Consider the following 20,292-nt stretch of genomic DNA (forward strand, 5'->3'; position numbering starts at 1 on the left):
GTTTGCTTGAAAAAATCTTGTGTTATTCCAATAATTTCCCCTTCCCTTCTCTTGGTTTTCTTTTCTGGACCTTTGAAGGTTGTGTAGAGCTTTGGGGTGTTTTTTGGTTTGTTTGTTTGTTTGTTTGTTTTAGTTTTTTTGTTGTTGTTGTTTTGAGGTGGTGGGAAGGTAAACTGGGGAGAAAAAGTCTAGATAAAAGTACCTTAAGAGAACAGAGCCAGCCTATTTCAGAAAGCATTTTTCTGAACATTTTTCTTTGTTTTTGTTTTGTTTTTAAATATTAATTTTTAGAGTATTGTAGCTATATATAACAGTGGGGTTCATTTTGATATATTCATAGATGCCTATCACATAGTTTTCTCCATTTCAATCCCTGGTACTATCCCTTCCACCTTCCCCTCTCCCTCTTCCCAGTTTCCTCCTTCTGCTTCATTGGCCTTCTTTCTATTTATTTATTTTTCAATTACACATTATAGTTACATATAAAATCAGAATGCATTATGACATATTCATACGTGCACATAACATACTTTAGTCAAGTTTATTCCCCAGTTTTCCCCTTTGCCTCCCCTCCACCCTCACCCTTGGTCCCCTGCTTCTAGTCTACTATTCTCCCTTCTATTTTCACAAGGTCCCACTTTTTTATTCTTTTTTTTTTTTTTTAATCTCTAGCTTACATATATGAGAGAAAATATTTGACTTTTGATTTTCTGAGTCTGGTTTATTTCGCTCAGCTTGATATTCTCTAGTTTCCTCCATTTACCAGCAAATGCCATAATTTCATTCTTGTTTATGGCTAAGTAGAACTCCATTGTGTATATCTACCACACTTTCTTTGTTTGTCTATTGACAGGTGCCTAGACTAGTTCCTTAGTTTAGCTATTGTGGATTATGCTGCTATAAATGTTGGTATGGTATCACTACAGAATGCTGATTTTAGATATTTGGGAAGAATACCAATGAGTGGAATCGCTGGCTTACATGGTGGTTCTTTTTCTGATCTTTTGAGGAATTTCCGTACTGCTTTCCAAACTGGTTATTCTAATTTGCAGTCCTACCAACAATGTATGAATGTACCTTTTCCTCACATCCTTACCAGCAATTATTGTTACTTGTATTCTTGACAATTGTTATTATTCTGACTGTAGTGAGGTGAATCTCACTATAGTTTTCATAATAATATCTGAATATTAGTATAGTTTTAATTTGCATCTCCCTGATTGCCAGGGATATTGAATGGTTTTTTTCTGTATTTGTTGGCCATTTGTAATTCTTCTTTTGAGAAATGTCTTTTTAGATCTTTAGCCCATTTATTAAGTGGATTATTATTTTTGTGTGTGTTAAGTTTTTGAGGTCTTTATATATTCTGGTTATTAATATCCTGTTGGAAGAGTGGCTGGCAAAGATTTCTCTCATTCTGTAGGCTCTCTCTTCATGCTTTTGTTTCCTTTGCCGTGTAGGTTTTTAATTTAATGCTGTTCCACTTTGATTCTTGGTTTTATTTGTTTTTTAATTTTTTTATAGTTGTAGATGGACACAGTGCCTTTGTTTCATTTATTTTTGTTTTCTTTTTAGTTTATTTTGATTCATTGTACACAAATGGGGTACAACTGTTGTTTCTTTGTACATGAAGTAGAATCACACCGTGTAATCGTACATGTACATAAGATAATTATGTTTGTCTCATTCTGTTATTTTTCCTTCCCTCCACCCCTCCTACCCCTCTTTTCCCTCTATATAATCCATCCTTCCTCCATTCTTGCCTGCCTCCCACCCCCCGTTATGTATCATCATCCATTTATCAGAGAGATCATTCGGCCTTTGCCTTTTGGGGATTGGCTTATCTCACTTAACATGATATTTTCCAGCTGCATCCATTTACCTGCAAAATGCCATCATTTTATTCTTCTTTATGGCTGAGTAATATTTCATTGTGTATATATACCACAGTTTCTTTATCCATTCATCAGTTGAAGGGCATCTAGGTTGGTTCCACAACCTAGGTATTGTGAATTTGAGCAGCTGTGAACATTGATGTGACTGCATCATTGTAGTATGCTGATTTTAAGTCCTTTGGGTATAGGCCAAGGAGTGGGATAACTGAGTCAAATAGTGGTTCCATTCCAAGGAATCTCCACACTGCTTTCCAGAGTGATTGCACTAATTTGCAACCCCACCAGCAATGTTTATTTTTAATATGGTGCTGAGGATTGAACTCAGTGCCTCACACATGCTAGGCAAGCACTCCACTGTTGAGCTAAAACCCCAGCCCATTGGTCTTATTTCTTGAACTTTAAGATTTCCTATGTCTTTGATTAACTTTGAGTTGATTTTTGTGCAAGACCAAGGGTAGGGACCTAGTTTCATTCTTCTACATATTGCTTTTTGTTTTTTCTAGTACCATTTGTCAAACATACTATTCTTTCTTCCACTTAAGCTTTTGGCACCTTTGTCAGGATCTCATGACTTTTCTTTGTTTTTATAAAAATATTTTATTTTTAACTTTTTAGTTTTTATAAAAAATGTATAGGATGTAATTTATTCTTAACCATTTTTTCTTTTTCATTGGCATAATTATACAAAATGGTGGAATTCATTGTTATATGTTCATATGTGCACATGATATAACAATATAATTTGGCCAATATCCTTTCCTTTCCTTTCCTTTGCCTTCTGCTTCCCCCTAGTCCCTTTCCTCTTCTCCACTGATCTCCTTTGGATTTTCATGAGATCTCCCACACATATGCCTTTCTTTGCCTTTTTTCTCTGTTGCTTCCATATACGAGAGAAAGTATATGACCTTTGACCTTCTGAGTTTGGCATATTTCACTCAACATACTGGCCACAAGTTCCATTCATTTTCCTGCAGATGACATAATTTCATTCTTCTTCATGACACAATGGAACTCCATTGTGTATATATACCACATTTTCTTCATCTGTTCATCCATTAATGGGTACCTAGACTGGTTCTCATAACCATTTTTAAGAAAACAGTTAAATAGTATTAACTATATTCATGTGATTGTGTAACAGATCTCTAGGACTTTTTCATTCTCCCAGCTTTATTTTGTTAAAACTGAGAAAAATTGTGTATATTTACAATATACAAGAAGTAATACTTTGATAAATGTATATGTTATGAAATTATTAAATCAAGCTATTAACGTATCCATAACCTTATACCCTTACCATTTTTTTTTTGTGGTAAGAGCATTTAAGATTTACTCTTTTAGCTGTTTTTGAATATTCAATGCATTTTTACCAGCTGTAGTTACCATGTTGTATAGTAGATCCGCAAAACTTATTCATTGTGTCTTCACAAGTTTGTACACTTTGACCAACATCTCCGCACACATCCCCACCCCAACCCTGGTGACCAGCACTCTTTCTGCTTCTGTGAGACAACTGTTTTAGAATTCACATATAAGTCTTTCTGTGCCTGATTTATCTCACTTAACATAGTGTCTTCTAGGTTCATCCATGTTGTTGCAAATGATAGGATTTTATTTTTTTCCAGACTGAATGGCATACCTGTGCACATGTGTGTACATATATACCACATTTTCTTTATTTGGTCATCTGTTGATTGTTACTTTGATTTCATATAGAACTTTTTCATCTTGCAAAACTGAAGCTCTATACACATCTACTAACTCCTGCCCATTTTCTCTCCTTCATCCTCTGGGCATCACCCTGCTACTTTGTGTGTGTGTGTGTGTGTGTGATTTTGATTACTCTGGATACCTCATACAGTATTTATCCTTTGATGATGGCTTATATCTCTTAGAATGATATCCTCCGGGTTCATCCATGTCGTATCAGAATTTCCTTTCTTTTTGAGGTTAACTAGTATCCCATTGCATAGAAATGCCACGTTATCCGTCCTCTGTGTAAGGACAGTTGCTTCTACTTCTTGGTTATTGTGACTGATGCTGCAGTGAACATGCAAGTGCAGATCTCTTTGAGACCCTGTTCATAAGTGGCATTGCTGGGTTATATGGTAATTCTACCTTTAGTTTTTTGAGCAACCTCTATTCTCTTTTCCATAGCAGCTGCATCATTTTACATTCTTACTAAAAATGCTCAAGGGTTCTAATTTCTCCACATCTTCCTCTAGACTTGCTACTTTTTGGAGTCTTTGTTTTCTGGTAGTGAGATTGAACCCAGGGGCACTCTACCACGGAGCTATATCCTCAGCCCTTTTTAATTTTTATTGTGAGAAAGGGTCTTGCTGAGTTGCTGAGACTGGCCTCAAACTTATGAACTTCCTTCTTTAGCCTTGCTGGGATTACAGGTATGTGCCACCTACCTGGCTGTGTTAAGGGGCTGTATTAATGGGTGTAAGGTGGTATCTTATTGTATTTTTTGTAAGGAAAAATGCAACTCAGCTCGGGACCTGCGGTGGCTCCAGCTCTTAAATCCGATGGAGCTGGCACTCCATACGCCCTGTCTGAGTTGCGGTTCAACAATAGCACCCAGAAATCCACAACGGACACAGGACCTCACGCAACATACTTTATTGTGCGGACGACTAGCACATCCACTCCAGGGTTGGAAAGAAGGGAAAGAGAAAGATGGCATGGACACTTCTCCCAGATATTGGAATCTCCCGGGCTGGAAGGAACCAATAGTGGAGGAGAATACTTGCAAGCTGACTGATGAACCAATAGCTAGCTAGGATGTTCAGACTGACAAGCTAGGATGTAATGTGGGAAGCAGGAAATGGCTGTAGCGTAGGCCGGAAATTCCTGCAATGTAAGGGGCGGGCAGAGCAGCTTTCAGACTGGCAAGTTAGGTTGTGGTGCAATGGAAGGAGCGGGAGATCATCTTTGTATTACATTCCCCCGTTTTTGATTTTATAAGAAAATCTCTTTTGGGTACATGAACGAAGGTCCGTCTTCTGTAATTGCTTCCTGCTGAGTGTGGACGTAGAACTGATTCAGGGGAGAGATATTGTCATGGCAGGAAGGAGTTGGGGACTCGATAGTTCCTCCGGGGAGCACACCTGTAGCCAGGCTCTGATTCCTGTAAGATCCTGATATTCCTGTAATACAAGCTGATTGGTTGACATAGAAGTAGCACTCCTCCTATAAAAAGGACAGGGGGTCCCCCCCCTTTTTTTTTTTTCCTGGCTGGCATTCTATTGGGAAAAAGAATCCAGTGGTTAGGAAAATAACAACAGGGGTCCAGTCCTCATACTTGGACGTGGTTGTCTGGTGTCTCAGTTGTCTGGTCCCCAGTCTCTGGAATGGGAGAAAGGGTGGAGGGCTTGATGGCCTTCAGTCTGAGATGGGAGGGGTCCCACAGGAGTGGCCGAGTATCTATTTGGAAGAAGCCTGTGGATTAGGAGCTGGAGAGGGGTTAGTGGATCGAGAATAGAGCTTAACCCAAGAAATGTGCAGCCATCCTGGTAGATCGTGTACCTTGACAGCTGTAGGTGTGGCCAGGATCACCGTATGGGGTCCCTGCCACTTGGGAGACAGAGGGACTGTAGCCTTCTGAGGAGGAGAGATAAGAACTTGGTTTCCTATTTGAAGAGGTTGGGCACGGAGGCCAGATAAAGGTTTAGGCAGGGTGTAGTCAGCATAACTCCATAGAAATGCTCGAATGTGATCCAGGAGAGAAATGGATATCTGAGAAGGAAGAAGGGAAGGAAGAGGCATTATCCCAGGGGGCAGGATGGGACGACCGTACATTAGCTCGAAAGGGGAAATATTAGCTGGTTTCTTTGGGAGTGAGCGAAGACGCAGAAGAGCAAGGGCAGGAGTTTAACCCAATCAAGGTGAAGTTCTAAAGAGAGCTTGGTTAAGACGTTTTTAAAAGTTCTGTTTGCTCTTTCTACTTTGCCTAATGACTTTGGGTGAAAGGGAATGTGGAAATGCCAAGGGACCCCAAGGGTCTTGGCAAGTTGTTGGGTAACTTGGGAAATGAATTCAGGTCCATTATCTGACTGGAAGGAAGCAGGCACTCCAAAGCGAGGAATGATTTCATGAAGGATAAAGGTGGAGACAGTTATTGCCCTTTTGTTGGAGGTGGGGATGGCTTCAACCCATCCCGAGAAGGTGTCTATCATAACCAATAGGTATTTAGACCTTCTTACTGTGGGCATGTGAGTGAAGTCAAGTTGCAAGTCTACCCCTGGAATGGTGCCATGGGCTTGGTGAATCGGAAAAGTGGGGGGGTCTGACAGCTGTAGGATTTGTTCGCAGGCAAACTTCACATGTGGAGGAGAGTTCCTTCAGAAATGAGATGTTAGAGGAGGACAGTTGCAGATGAGTCTTAGCAAATTGTAAGGGTGAAGAAAGGTTGGGGTGAAACAGACGATGGAGGTAGGAAAGTATTTCCCTGTTGGGGGTGGTGGAGGTAAGGGATCATGGAGAGCCATAATGGCGGCTGGCATGGACAACAGGGAAGCCCTTTTAGCCTCCTCATCTGCCTTGCTATTGCCTGAAGAGATGAATGAATGATCTGTCTGATGGGCTCTGCAATGTACAAGGCCTATAGTTGCTGGGAGGTGAACAGCCTCAAGGAGGTTTAGAATGTAACTAGAGTTGGGGATGAAGTTTCCTTTTGTAGTAAGAAGGTCTCTCTCTTTCCAAATAGCACCATGGGAGAGGATAATGTGAAAAATATTTGGAGTCAGTGTAGATTATGAGGGATTCTCCCTTTGCAAGGGTGAATGCGCAGGTAAGGGCAATTAGTTCTGCCCGTTGGTTGGTGGTGGTGTTGGGTAGCGGTCCTGACTCTACCACCTTTTCAAGAGAAACAATGGCATATCCAGCTCGTCGGATCCCTTCACGGAGAAAAGAGCTTCCATCAGTGAACCATATGAAAGTAGTGTTGTGTAGAGCCCCTTCCTGGACATTGGAGGGGCAGGGGAGTAACTTCTCCAGGGTCTCAAGGCAGCTATGGGTTGCTGAAGCATGTATGTCAGAAGGCAGGGGTAAGAGAGTGTCTGGATTTAAAGGAGAGCATGTCTTAAAGGAAATGGAAGAGTCCTCAATAAGAGCAGTTTGCAAGGCTAACACCTGACAGGGTGGTAGAGTTTGCAGACCCTTATAAGTAAGAAGCTTGGATAGATGATGAGATGAGAGCGCTTCATTGGGAGCCCCAAAGGAAAGTTTCTTTGATTCCTGGATCAAGAGAAATGCTGCAGCTGATACTCTAAGACATGGCACCCAGCCTCTTATGGTGGGGTCTAACCTCTTTGACAGGTGTGCTATTGGTCCAAAGGTGGGACCAAACATGTGTCCTAAGACCCCCAGGGCAAATCCACTTTTCTCAGAGACAAACAGGTAGAATGGTCTGGTTAAGTCATGGAGGTGTAGGGCTGGGGCTTGAAGAAGGACTTTCCTTAAGGTCTGGAAAGCGGCTTTCACTGTGTTGAGGAGAGGTTCAGTGGGAGTACCCTTTGAAGCCTCATATAAGGGAGCTGCCAGGATGAAAAAATTAGGGATCCAGGATTGTAAATATCCTGCTAACCCCAAAAAGGAAAGGATTTCTTCCTTGATGGATGGAGTGAGCATGTCCTGCAGCAATGCTTTTCTCTCTACAGTGATGGCCTTAAATCCAGGTGAGAGACTAACTCCTAAGTAAATGACCTGAGGCTGGGAAAGTTGCACCTTTGCTGGAGAGACCCTGTAACCCCTGTCAGCCAGAAAATTTAAAAGCTTAACTCTGTCTCTTTGGGAGTCCTCAAGACAGGGACTACATAGAAGAAGATCATCAACATACTGTAAGAGAAAAGAGGAAATGAATGTGAGAGAGGCAAGATCCTGAGATAGCGTTTGGCCAAAGAGATGAGGACTGTCTTGGAATCCCTGTGGGAGAAATGTCCAGGTCAGCTGAAAAGAAACTGGAGTGAAAGGGTCAGTCCAAGCAAAAGCAAAGAGATCCTGTGAATCAGGGTGAAGTGGGACAGTAAAAAACGCATCTTTCAAATCTAGCACTGAAAAGTATGTGGTGGAAGAAGGGATAGAGGAAAGCAGGCTGTAAGGATTGGACACAATGGGAAAGATGGGGACCACTGCTGAGTTAGTGATGTGGAGGTCTTGCACTAAATGGTAAGATCCATTAGGCTTCCTAACGGCCAGGATGGGAGTGTTATAAGGTGAGTTGGCGGGGCGTAGGAAGCCTTTCTGCCTTAAATCCTGGATGATTGGTTGAAGGTCCTACAAGGCTCCCTTGGGGAAGGGGATATTGGGCCTGGGCTAGGTAGGATGTTGGGTCCTTTAGATGAATGAGTACAGGTGAGCATTTGGCTGTAGAGGGTGTATGGGTGTTCCAGACCTTGGGGTCAACCAGGGAGGGAGGAAGGGGATATGAGGACTCTGTATATTCCTGCAGAGTCATAAGGAGAGGAATAGTAGAGGAGTCTTGGTTGAGGCACATGGTGGGTGAGAAGGAAATAGAGGCACCCAATTTGGTTAGTATGTCCCTTCCCAGAAGGGGAATGGGACATGAAGGAATTATCAAAAAGCAACAAGTAAAGCCAATTTGTCCTATATGGCAACTTAATGGAGGGTTTTGTAGGGGGTTATATGGTTTTCCCTCTACCCCGACAATAGAGGATTTGGCAGGGGAAGTGGGTCCTCAAAACTCCTGCAGCACTGAGAAGGTGGCTCCAGTGTCTATAAGGAAAGGGATCTGTCTGCCTGCCACCGTAAGGGTCACCCGGGGCTCCTGAGCGGTGATGGTCATCAGGTGCAGAAGTCCCGGGCCCCTTCAGTCATCCATTGCCAATCCCAGTAAGTCACTGGAGGGAGGGGGCAAGGATGACCTGGCACTTCTCTGAGTACCAGGGCAATCCATTGCCCAATGTCCCAGTTGGTGGCATCTTGGACAAGGACTTGGGGGCTGCCAGGGGTTGGGGCAGGCTCGTGCCCAGTGGCCCTCTTGCCTGCACTTGAGGCATGAGCTTGGAGGTCTTCTGGGAGCTTGGGCACCCCTAGCGGTGGACAGTTGGGCAGGTCTAGCTGGCTGAAAGGCTTTGGACAGCATTTGGTATTTTAATTTTTGTTTTTTCCTTCCCTTCCTTTATAAACCTTGAATGCCACTGCTAGAACCTCTGGCTGTGGGGTAAGGGGCCCCCTATCCAACCGCCTCAATTTAGCCTTTATGTCAGGGTAACTTTGGGAAAAATAATAAGTCATAAGTAGTTGCCTTCCCTCCAGAGTTTCAGGATCCTGGTTAGTATACATGAGCATAGCCTCTGTGAGGCGACTTAGAAATGCTCATGGGTTTTCAGTTCTGTCCTGTATTGCTGCCTGAAGTTTATCATAGTTAATGGGTTTAATGGCGGCTTTACAGAGACCTGCAAGGACGCAGGTTTGCAACTCATCCCGCCGCAGACACCCAGTCCCCATCTTATAGTCCCATTGGGGCTCCCTATCTGGTACTGCTTCAGCCCCAATGGGGTGGATTGGGGTCGATTGATGAATCTCATCTGCATAATTGCACGCCTGTTCCCAGACTCTCCTGCGCTCCTCAGGGGTTAGGGTGTTGGATATGATCATGTAAATGTCATGCCAGGTAAGGTTATAAGACTGGGTAAGGTACTGAACTTTCTTAATGAAGTTTGCAGGGTTGGAGGTGAAGGAGCCTAGCCGCTTCTCTATTTGGGAAAGATCAGACAGTGAGAAAGGAACATGGACTCTGAGTACTCCCTCTGCACCAGCCACCTCCCGTAAAGGGGCTAAAACATATGCCCGAGACCACGTGGTGGGAGGACTTGATGGGCTGAGTGGAGGAGCAGAAGCAGAAACGGAATGAGGCAAAGGAGAGGAATGAATAGGGGTTTCTGCAACAGAAGACCTGTAAGGAGGTGGTTCATCAGCCGGATCAAAGTCAGAGGAGAAGGAGGGGTTAAAAGGGGGAGGAGAGGGCTGGGGATATAGCTCAGTTGGTAGAGTGCTTGCCTCTCAAGCACATAGGCCCTGGGTTCAATCCCCAGCACCGCAAAAAAAATTTAAAAAAGGGGGGAGGAGAAGCCAAGAGAATGTGTTCAGGTTTTTGAGGAGAGCAAAGATTGGGTTTAGCACGAAAGAAAGGAAAAACTCAAAAAAGTCTCTTTCCGTTCACCAGCTCACCCACATATATACTTAATTATACCCAGTATAATTGTACACATAACTATACCTAGTATAATGCTGGGATCTAGGATGTCACAAATAGACCATTCTGATTTACTATCTAAAGGACAGGTTGGCTCTAATTCAAGGAACAGGTGGAGGTGCTGGAGATTGTCTAATAAACATCCCAAGGGCGAGTTTGCCGGGGTGGAGGTCCTGGATCCCATGGTGAAGACTGAGAAACACCTAAGTCAGTGCTCGAGGCGTCCCACAAACACGGGTTAGGTAACTGCGAGAAGGTAGTGCAAAGGTGTGGTCGTCACAGCACCAGTGCCTACCGGGCAAGAGCCATGAGAGTTTGAGGACCTGATCAGGGTTTTTGAGTGCGAGATGAGCCTCAACCCTGAGAGAGAATCTCCACCATAAAATCAGGAATCCACCCGGCAGGTAAGACCAACTATGGGGACCAGCCATAACTATGAAAGTCGTGGCTGGGGGTACCCCCACACCTCAGCAGCCTTGAAAGCCCCGGACACGCGACGATCGCTTCTCAGGTCAGCAGAGGTGTGTTTCAGTCAGTCTAGGGGGACCTGCCTAAGGGAACTCACCAATTTGAAGTCCAGTGTAGCATGCAGAAAGCTGGGCGTCCTGGTGAATGGAAGGTGAGACTGTGTCTGTGGGTCACTGGGGCGGCAGATGGGTTTCCACTTGCCTAAGGGGCAGCAGAAGGACCCATCCGAGTCACGGCACCAGATGTAAGGAAAAATGCAGCTCAGCTCGGGACCCACAGTGGCTCCGGCTCTTAAATCAGATGGAGCTGACGCTCCATACACCCGGTCTGAGTTACGGTCCAACAATAGCACCCAGAAATCCACAACGGACACAGGACCTCATGCAAATATTTTATTATGCAGACGACTAGCGTGTCCACTCCAGGGTTGGAAAGAAGGGAAAGAGAAAGATGGCATGAACACTTCTCCCAGATATTGGAATCTTCCGGGCTGGAAGGAACCAATAGCGGAGGAGAATACTTGCAAGCTGATTGATGAACCAATAGCTAGTTAGGATGTTCAGACTGACAAGCTAGGATGTAATGTGGGAAGCAGGAAATGGCTGTAGTGTAGGCCGGAAATTCCTGCAATGTAAGGGGCGGGCAGAGCAGCTTTCAGACTGGCAAGTTAGGTTGTGGTGCAATGGAAGGGGCGGGAGATCAGCTTTGTATTACAATTTTAATGTATACTTCTCTAATAGAGTTGTCGAGGGCCTTTTTTTTCATATGTTCCTAGGTCATTTTTATATCTTCTTTGGAGAAAAGTCTATTTAAGTCTTTTCCACATTTTAATAACTGGAATATTTGTTTTTTTCTTCAGTTGTAGGAGTTGTGTGTTTGTTTGTTAACCCCTTACCAGATATGTGATGTGCAAATATTTTCTCTAATTCCATAGAGCCTCACTGTGCAGATTCTGAAGTTTGATATTATTCCTTTTGTCCATTTTTGCTCTTGTTGCCCATGCTTTCAGTGTTATATATAAGAAATCATCACCAAATCCAACATCATGAATCCTTTCCTCTTTTTTTCTTCTAGGAGTTTTGTAGTTTTAGTTATTACTTTAAGTCTTGGATCCATTTTGAGTTAATTTTTTAATGTGTTATAAGATAAGGGTTAAATCTGATTATTTTGTGTGTGTGGATCCAGTTTTCTCTACAATATTTGTTGAAAAGGAGACAGTCCTTTCCTTACTGTGTGGTTTTCACACTCTTGTTGAAGATCTTTTGACCATATGAGAGGGTTTTTGTCTGGGCTCTGTTGGTCTGTGTGCCTGTCTTTATGCTAGTATCATAATATTTTGATTGTTATAAGAAGACAATTTTTAATGTCGTCATTTTTAAAAATTTTTTATTTGCTCATTGTTTCTACTTAACGGAAGATTTCCTTGTACTTACCTTCTAATTCTGCCATTTAATTTTTTATGGCAACAGCAATATGTTAACACATAAGAATCTTCCCTTGGTCTCTAATCATGCCTGTTGTCCAGCCGTCTGTTTTGTTTCATGAGTATAATGACTTTCCATTGTCTCTCTGTGGATATTATAGTTTTTCTCTATGTGTACACCTGTGGGGCTTATGTTAAACCTCATCTTTACTCTCCTCTGCTCTCCTGTGTGTTCTCTCCAACTGGCATCATTGGCAGATGGAGTATATGTGAGCTTTGGAATTCTGGGCTTCCCATTTGGAACTTTTCCACCACTTCTGAGAGCTACAGTTCCATGGTGTTTAGAGTTTGTCACTAGACAAAACCTGTCACCTGAGCCATATTTGGGACTCCTCAATCTGGGACAGCCCCTTGTAGTGGCAAGGCTCCATGACTATGTTTCCAGATGAAAGAAGTCTGCCTTTCGAGCCTTGGGGTTTTCCCATGCTTTCCTTGCCCACATTTCCAACTGTCTCAACCACTAAGGTATGTCATGGGTATTTGAGACACTGGAGAAAGACATCCCCAAACCCAGTCCCAAGATGAGGAGAGGGCTGAGTCTGTAGAGTGTGTATGAATAGAGACAGTATCACCTCCTGTCCATCATTTTGAAAACCCAGCTGGAGGTTGTCTAGGATGTGGGTTAGGAACTGTCCTAGCAAATTGTGATCAAAAAAGATCTTTTAGAGTGACTTATAGACCTACTGTACCTGGTTCATCTGCTTCCTTATGCCTGGCAAGGGCAAGATTTAGATTCATAGGGACAAAGAAAAGGATGGGAAAGGAGGGGAAATGATGAATGGTCATTCACTCAGCCTTGTGAAATTGAGCAAGGCAGGGTGTAACCCCACCCTCCACTCCACATTAGCAGCTCACAGGGACAGTGGGGCAGATTGGAAGTTTCCCTTCTCAGTTGGGTAGGTGGATGGGTTCACTATGACGACTGGTGCTTCATTGCTGGTGCAGAGTCTTTCCAGTGTGGGGGCTGCCACAATGTCTTTCACCTCCAGCCCCCATTCCTTCATTCTGCATTACAGGGTCTGGAGTTCAGGGTCTGGAGTTCAGGCAGGTGTGTCCCAATGCTCAGCTTGTCCTGTGCACCCGCACATTTTCTGGGTCTCAGATTGTGAGATCTTTCCTCTGGAAAGAATCTCAAACTTATGTGTCTCCCTACCCTCATGGCTTGTCCTCTGCTCCAGCCTAGACCTTTTCCTATTGTTCTGGGAGCAGCAGCCTCGAGTTTCAAGGACTCCATTGTGCCAGTGACCTTGCTTATGTATTGCTGTTACAGAATCATGTATTGTGGTTGCTTGAGCAGGTTTGTAAAAATATAAATCCAAACCTCAGGCATAAAAATGTAAATCCAAACATTTCTGACATTTGAGAAGTCTGAAGATTGTTACATTAAATTTTCTGCACCATTGTAGACTCTGAGAAGGGGTGCTGCCGAGGGCCTTTCCCAGGTACTCATCTGCCTTGTGGGCAAAAGGTCAGGGTGGCTATGGGAGGATGAGAACCATGGTGATCATACCTTCCTGGTCCAGGAACTCCTCCTCCCAGGACTGTGTTCCTTAGATGGTTATCTTAGTCTATTTGTACTACTATAACACAGTTTCAAAGACTGGGACTTTTATAAATAACAGTTCTGAAGACCGAAGTCCCAAGATCACAACACTGCCAGGTTTGGTGTCTAGTGAGGGCTGTTATTTGCTTCCAAGTGGCACCTTGTTGCTGCTTCCTCTGGAGGTAAGGAGCTTGTGTCCTCACATGGAAGAAGGCCTGAGGGCAAAAGGGCCTGAGCTGGTTTCCGCCATTGCTTTTTTTAGGCACTAATCTGTTCATGAGGCTTCATGGCTTAATCACTCCCTTCACGACCCCATCTCTTAATTCCACCACACTGGGGACTAAGATCATGCCCATTGAATGGGACACATTTAAACATAGCAGATGGCATCCTGGCTGCCTGGGGTTTTAGGTACTGTTTTGCATTTCTTTCTTTCTTTTTTTTTTTTTTTTTCCTACCACGCCTTAGAGCCCTACTGCACTTACCAACATGTTCCCCTCTTAGTGAAAACTCTTCCCAGAAAGGGTTTTCAGATGCTCATAGAGGAGCTGGGTGCTGGGGTGCAGCTCAGTGTAGAGCACTTGCCTCACATAGTGATACCTTGGTCTCCATCCCCAGCTCAGATAAAAACAAATGCTTATAGAGTATCTTAACCCACTGGTTCAAGGGTGGGGGCTGCCACAATGTCGGTGCCTGCCTGGACCAGAGGTGACCTGTGAGTTCTACTGACCTGCACCTGTGCCCCTGCTATTCAGCCTCCTGCTGGGGGATGGGAGGCCCTGTTTTTTGAGCATGACCATGTTTGTTTAGCAAGGTCTGTGTCTGCAGTGCTCCATCGGTCCCCTTTGGGTGTGCTCAGCATTGTGCTGCACACACTGCTATAGCCCAAGGTTGTACCATTCTTCCCAAGCACCAGCCCTGCTGCCTGACCTTCCAGTGGTCATGTATTTCTGCTCATACAGCAATTAAAACGTCTGTCTCTTGGAAATCTCAGTTCAACCTTAAAAATGTGAATTTGGCTGGGCACTCAGTGACTTGGGAGGCTGAGACAGGAGGACTTAAAGTTTGAGGCTAGCCTCAGCAACTTAGTGAGGCCCTAATAACTTAGTAAGACCCTGTCTCAGAATAATAAATTAAAAGGACTGGGGATGTAGCTCAGTGGTAAAGTACCCATAGGTTTAATCCCCAGTACCAAAAAAAAAAAAAAAATATATATATATATATATATATTTATATATATATAGTTGGTAGAGTGCTTGCCTTGCAAGCACAAGGCCCTGGGTTCGATCCCCAGCACTGAAAAAAAAAAAAAAAAAAAAATGAACCTGTGGTCCTAGGAGGAAGTGAGGTAGGGGATGCCCCAGCCACTGTGGGTGATAAGGAAGGAGCTGCTCTTCTTGTCAAGTCTTGTGGCCTGCAGTCCCAATCTTTCAGGTTATTTCTTTCTTTCTGTCTCTCCTTGCCCCATGAAGGGTGTGTGATGCTGGGGGCTGGGCCTTGCCATATAAAGTCTGCCATTCTGTGGGCATCTGGGACCCCTCAGGCTACAGTTGGATACTCTCTTCTCTGTTTAGAAAAAGAGCTGCACCTCAGCAAGAACTTTGGATCCTCATTTTGTGTTGTTTTCCATGTATATAAAAAGCTGTGATACAAGGACAACTGAGAGCTAAGATCACCCCCACCCCCACACCCCCATTGCCCACAGCTGGGAGACTTCTATTTTCATTACCCCCTGATTTTTGGAAAACAGTGCAGCCATCTAATGCTTCTTCAAACCCACCTGTCCCTCCTGGGGTGGGTTAGTTGGAATTGCAGTTGGTTCACCCCTTTCAGGGCTCACAGGAGGAATAGGGAGGAATGAATGGGGATGTTTATTGCCCATGATTTTGTAAGACAAAACCTGGTTTGGTCTCATATCTTCCACTAAGAGAATATTTAGATATATTATGTGTCACCCATACATACAAGATCATGTATGGCATTTTTAATTTTTTTTTTTTAGTTGTTGATGGACCTTTTATTTTTTTTAAATTTATTTATATGTGGTGTTGAGAATTGAACCCAGTGCTTCACACTTGCTAGGCAAGTGCTCTGCCTCTGAACCACAACCCCAGCCACATGTATGGCATTTTTTTAAAATGAAGAAGACATGGAAAGATCTCTGAGATCTTCAGTTAAAAGAACAAGTTGCAAAATAATATGTCCTTTGTCATGTGAAAACAATGTACTATGTGTGTTATGTATGCACAAATGCATGACTGGCCTTATATATTAGAGGCTTGGAAATAGTAGCAAAGCCTATGCCCAAGCAGTGGTTTCCCTAGGAAGCAGGGTTGGGGTAGAAAGACAGGGTTTTTTGTTGTTTTGATTGTTTTTATTGTGCATACTTCTAATTGTGTGAATTGATTACAATTAAATAGGAAGTAGGGGAAAATGGAGGAGATTTCAAAACAGGATTTGTCCACCATTCATGAAGACACCAGGTGGGGAGCACTGAAGAAGTATTACTATGTTTAGCTTTGCCTGGGGTCAGCTCCTTCCAGTCTCTCTGCACCCCATGTTCTCATTCCCTGCCTTTCAGATTCTGAATTGTGCCACTTGTCTTTCTTACTGTGTGTTCTCCTGTCAGTTTACTTACAAATATAAACAGTTTTATGTAGTTCACGCTGAAAAGTTTTTGTCTACCAAAGGGTAGAATGTCTCAGGGAGGAAGACATAGTTTGAAAGACAAGTTTGTTGACTTGGGAAAATTCAGTTTGCTTTCTTATGATTGTTGATGTTTTTCTGTCCATTTTCATTCTGGATGCTTCTTGTAGTGGGCTGAAACAGTTACAGGTGTTCCTCCTCTTTGCCATTTCCTAATATCTGTGTAATCCTATTTGACAAAGTAATGAATAATTTGGTTAGCAAGCAAGGTGTACCCACAGAGATTGTTGAACAGGTTCGTTACCATTCCACACTGCATGAGAGCTGAGATCATGAACTGGTTTATGTATTCGTGTTGTGATAATCAGGCAAGAAGTGGCGATCAGCACTCCAAGAGTGGGAGAAAACAAACTTTATTTTACTCTGGAGGGCCCAGAGATCAGCACTCCAAATGCTGAGCTCCCCTTACCAGTTTTTCACAATATTTATGGGCTACCTAGTATCATAAATTTTGTAGTCTAAAATGATACATAATTGTGCACAAGGTTTCAAAAAACCACTATATATGATTGTGTGTGTTTTCAAGCAGGAAACATGTTTACAGACTGGTTCCTCTTACAAGGCCTGGGGTAGATCTCTAGCCTTGGGCCTGGAGCCTTCATAGGGGCACTTTATACTTCAAAGGAAAGTGGTTAGATCCTAGGGAAAGTCCTGTACAATCTGAAAGGAAGGAGTGAATGGTGCTAATTAGGTTCCCTGAAAAACAGCTGGCAGAACGGGGAGGGGAACTCTCTCCCTTTCCCAGGCACTAATTTTTACAGTTTACTTCCTTAGTTTACTTTAGTTCCAGGTCTGGGTCAGTTGCCTACTACATTTTCAGTGTGGACCTGGCTAATTGTATACTTTTTACCAACAGGTGTTTAAGAGGTCAGAGGAGGCGTTCACAGTGAAATATGATGAAAATTCTACTTTTCTATTTTTTGAGACAAGGTCTCATTCTGTTGCCTAGGCTGATCTTAAATTCCTGAGCTCAAGCATCCTTCTGCCTCAGCTTCCTCAGTGCTGGGATTACAGGGGTATCTCATCATGCCTGGCTTTAATGTTGATTTTTTTTTTTATGTCATTAGTTTTATTGTTTTTCCGACTAAGATGTTGAGCATGCAGAATTCCCATTGAGGGCTAAGTCGGAACATATTTCAGTCCTTCATTCAGTTCTGACTCCGATCTCCCTGCCCTTTGTGGGTGCGGGCAGGTAAACACCATCTGCATATTAAAATTATATAGTTATTAAGTTGGCATTTATTGTGCTATGCCCTACTAGTAAGAGATGTTGCTTCATCATTTCATATTTGTGAATGATCTGATTATTAATGAGTTTGACTTTGTTTCCTCATGTTTCCTCTTAAAGATTTTTCCCTTAGTTTTCGTGCCTAATGGATGAACCATATGAAATTGCCATTTTTGTGGGTCAAAATGGTTAAAACTTTGATGGTTTTGTATGGTTCATCCTAACATCTTTAGGACCTTACTGTTTTTCATGTTTTTGCAACATTTTTTTTTCTGGTTTTTAAAAGTATTCTACTTGATATAAAATTTTTAAGAAACATAAAAAGTTCAAAATAGGGACTATAAGTGTATAATACCACAAAAGAATCTTACCATTTTAGTATAAATAAATATTTCTTATCCTTTTTAAAAATATGTTTCCCCCAGAAGTTGCAGGCTCTTCTTGACAGAATTGTTATAAAGCATAAATGAATTACTGTATGTAAAGTGACCAGTAACTATATGAGCTGTATTATTAAAACAGTTTTTATTCTTCCTCAATATTTTTTTCAGGTTTCTATTGGTGTATTATAGTTGTACATAATTGTGGGACTTGGTGCATGTTTGTACATGCACATAGTATAACAACATTGTTTGGTAAATATTATTCTACCCAGTATTTCCGCTTTTCCTCCCCTCCTTCCTCTTCCTGGTCCCTTTCCTCAATTCTGCTGATCTCCCTTTGGTTTTCATGATATTCTCTCCTCCCTGGCCTTTTACTTTTTCCTCTCTAGCTTCCACATATGAAAGAAAACACAGGACCCTTGATCTTCTGACTTTGGCTTAACATAATGTTCTCAAATTCCATCCCTTGATTTGCAAATGACATGATTTCATTCTTCTTTTTGACTAAATAAAACTCCATTGTGTATATGTATCACATTTTCTTTATCCCTGCATCCACTGGTGAATACTTATGGTTCCATAGTTTGGCTATTGTGAATTATAAACACACATGGGTATGCATGTATCACTATAGCATGATGACTTTAATTCTTTAGGATAAATACCAGGATACATGTTCTCTTATAAGGACTTTAATGAAATTTGGTTAAGTTCTTTACTACTAATTTTAGTATTTGTAAGTAAATACTTGTATTTGTAAGGGAAAGACCTTGTATTTGTAAAGAAAAACCACATTAGTGTATGTACACAGAAAATTGGAATGTACATTTGCCAAAATACTAATAATTTTTTAGGTGGTAGAATTTTGGATGTGTTTAGCATTTTTTCTTTTTCCTTTACCTTCTTTTCTCTTTCTTTTCCTCCTCTTCCTTCCCTTCCCATCCTCTCTTCTGTTTTCTCTTCAAGACAGACTTACTGTGTTGCCCAGGCTAGCCCCAAATTCCTGGGCTCAAGTGATGGTCTTGCCTCAGCTTTGCAAGGAGCTGAGACTGCAGGTACATGCCACAGAGCCCTGCATTTCCTGTTTTCTGTTTATTTTATAATAGTTTTTTTTTTTATACAACAAAGAGTCTTTTTCTTGTGACTGATGACCAAAGCACTGGTCTTTTTACTCTGGGTAACTGCTTCTGACCTCTCTTACAAAGGTGGAGCTGGTTCCTCCCAGCTCCACTTGACCCTAACACAACTCCTGATGCCTATTCCCACACACCAAGTCTGTGACCTGTGTTTGTCCAACCCTGTAGAAAAGATATGGGGTAGCAAGAAATTTGTCCTAACCTTTTTATTTTCCTCTGGTATGGCCAGCCTGCTATGGGATGGATGAAGAAGAGAACCACTATGTCTCACAGCTCAGGGAAGTCTACAACAGCTGTGACACTACTGGGACAGGATTTCTGGACCGAGAGGAGTTGACCCAACTGTGCCATAAGCTTCACCTGGAAAAGCAGCTGCCTGTCCTCCTGCAGACTCTTCTTGGAAGCAATCACTTCGCCAGGGTGGGTATTAGATTCCCTTCTTATGGAGAAGAGCACAGAATTCTGTAGTTGGCTGTTATGGGTATTTGGTAAATACAAGTTGAGGAAAGATTACTTATCAAAGGAAAGTTATTAGCAAATGGAATGATGTTTTCCTTTTCTGCCAATTGTACATTTTAGGAAATTCTTTAGGGCTACTAATTTTTTTTTTTTTTTTTTTTAACTACCATAGTAACTTCCAGAGGTTTTTGTGCTTTATTTAGCCTGAAAAATATTTCAGTGGTTTGTCCTGGAAAATGGAGAAAGGTTTGGTGATGGGTTACAAACACACAAGATTGGATCTAGGAGCAACTCAGCTGATAAATCATTCAGATATAACTTGAAACTATCTTAAGGGCAGATTGTTTTAGAAAATAAGCCAACTCAAAATTTATCAAACTACTAATGCAAAGAACAAATAATACCCCTGTTCAAGGTACCTGTAATTTCATGTAGGCCAGATAGAAATGGGAACTCTAGGAAATTCAGAGCCACCTAGACTGGTGATCTACATTGTAGACCACAATCTGCTCTCAGTATCAGAAACACTAAAAAGTACCCTGGACCTCCCTTCCTACTTCTTAGATGTGTTACTGATTAAAAAAAAAATTTTTTTTTTAAACCCCAGTACCAATTATGGTACTGGTCATCTTTGATGAAAGAACAGTTTTCCCACAGGATTCAATAAAACTATTTTCATTTTAAATGGAAAAAGAAAATCCAGTCTGCAAACTTTTCTGAATCATCTCTTGAGCAAAATCAAAACCAAAAACCCCTCATTGCTGGCCTGG

General features: G+C 42.3%; 1 protein-coding gene across 1 annotated transcript in view; it reads left to right on the forward strand.

Annotated features, from left to right (window-relative positions):
- LOC306650833 (ninein-like protein) overlaps positions 1-20,292 on the forward strand; it is a 136,084-nt gene that overhangs the window by 45,463 nt on the left and 70,329 nt on the right. The window contains 1 exon segment of the mRNA XM_079123159.1: positions 19,293-19,483. Coding sequence (XP_078979285.1) covers positions 19,304-19,483 — 180 coding nt within the window. The 5' untranslated portion in view covers positions 19,293-19,303.

This window comes from Sciurus vulgaris (genome assembly GCF_902686455.1).
Source record: "Sciurus vulgaris genome assembly, chromosome: 2".
NCBI classification, from domain to species: Eukaryota; Metazoa; Chordata; class Mammalia; order Rodentia; family Sciuridae; genus Sciurus; species Sciurus vulgaris.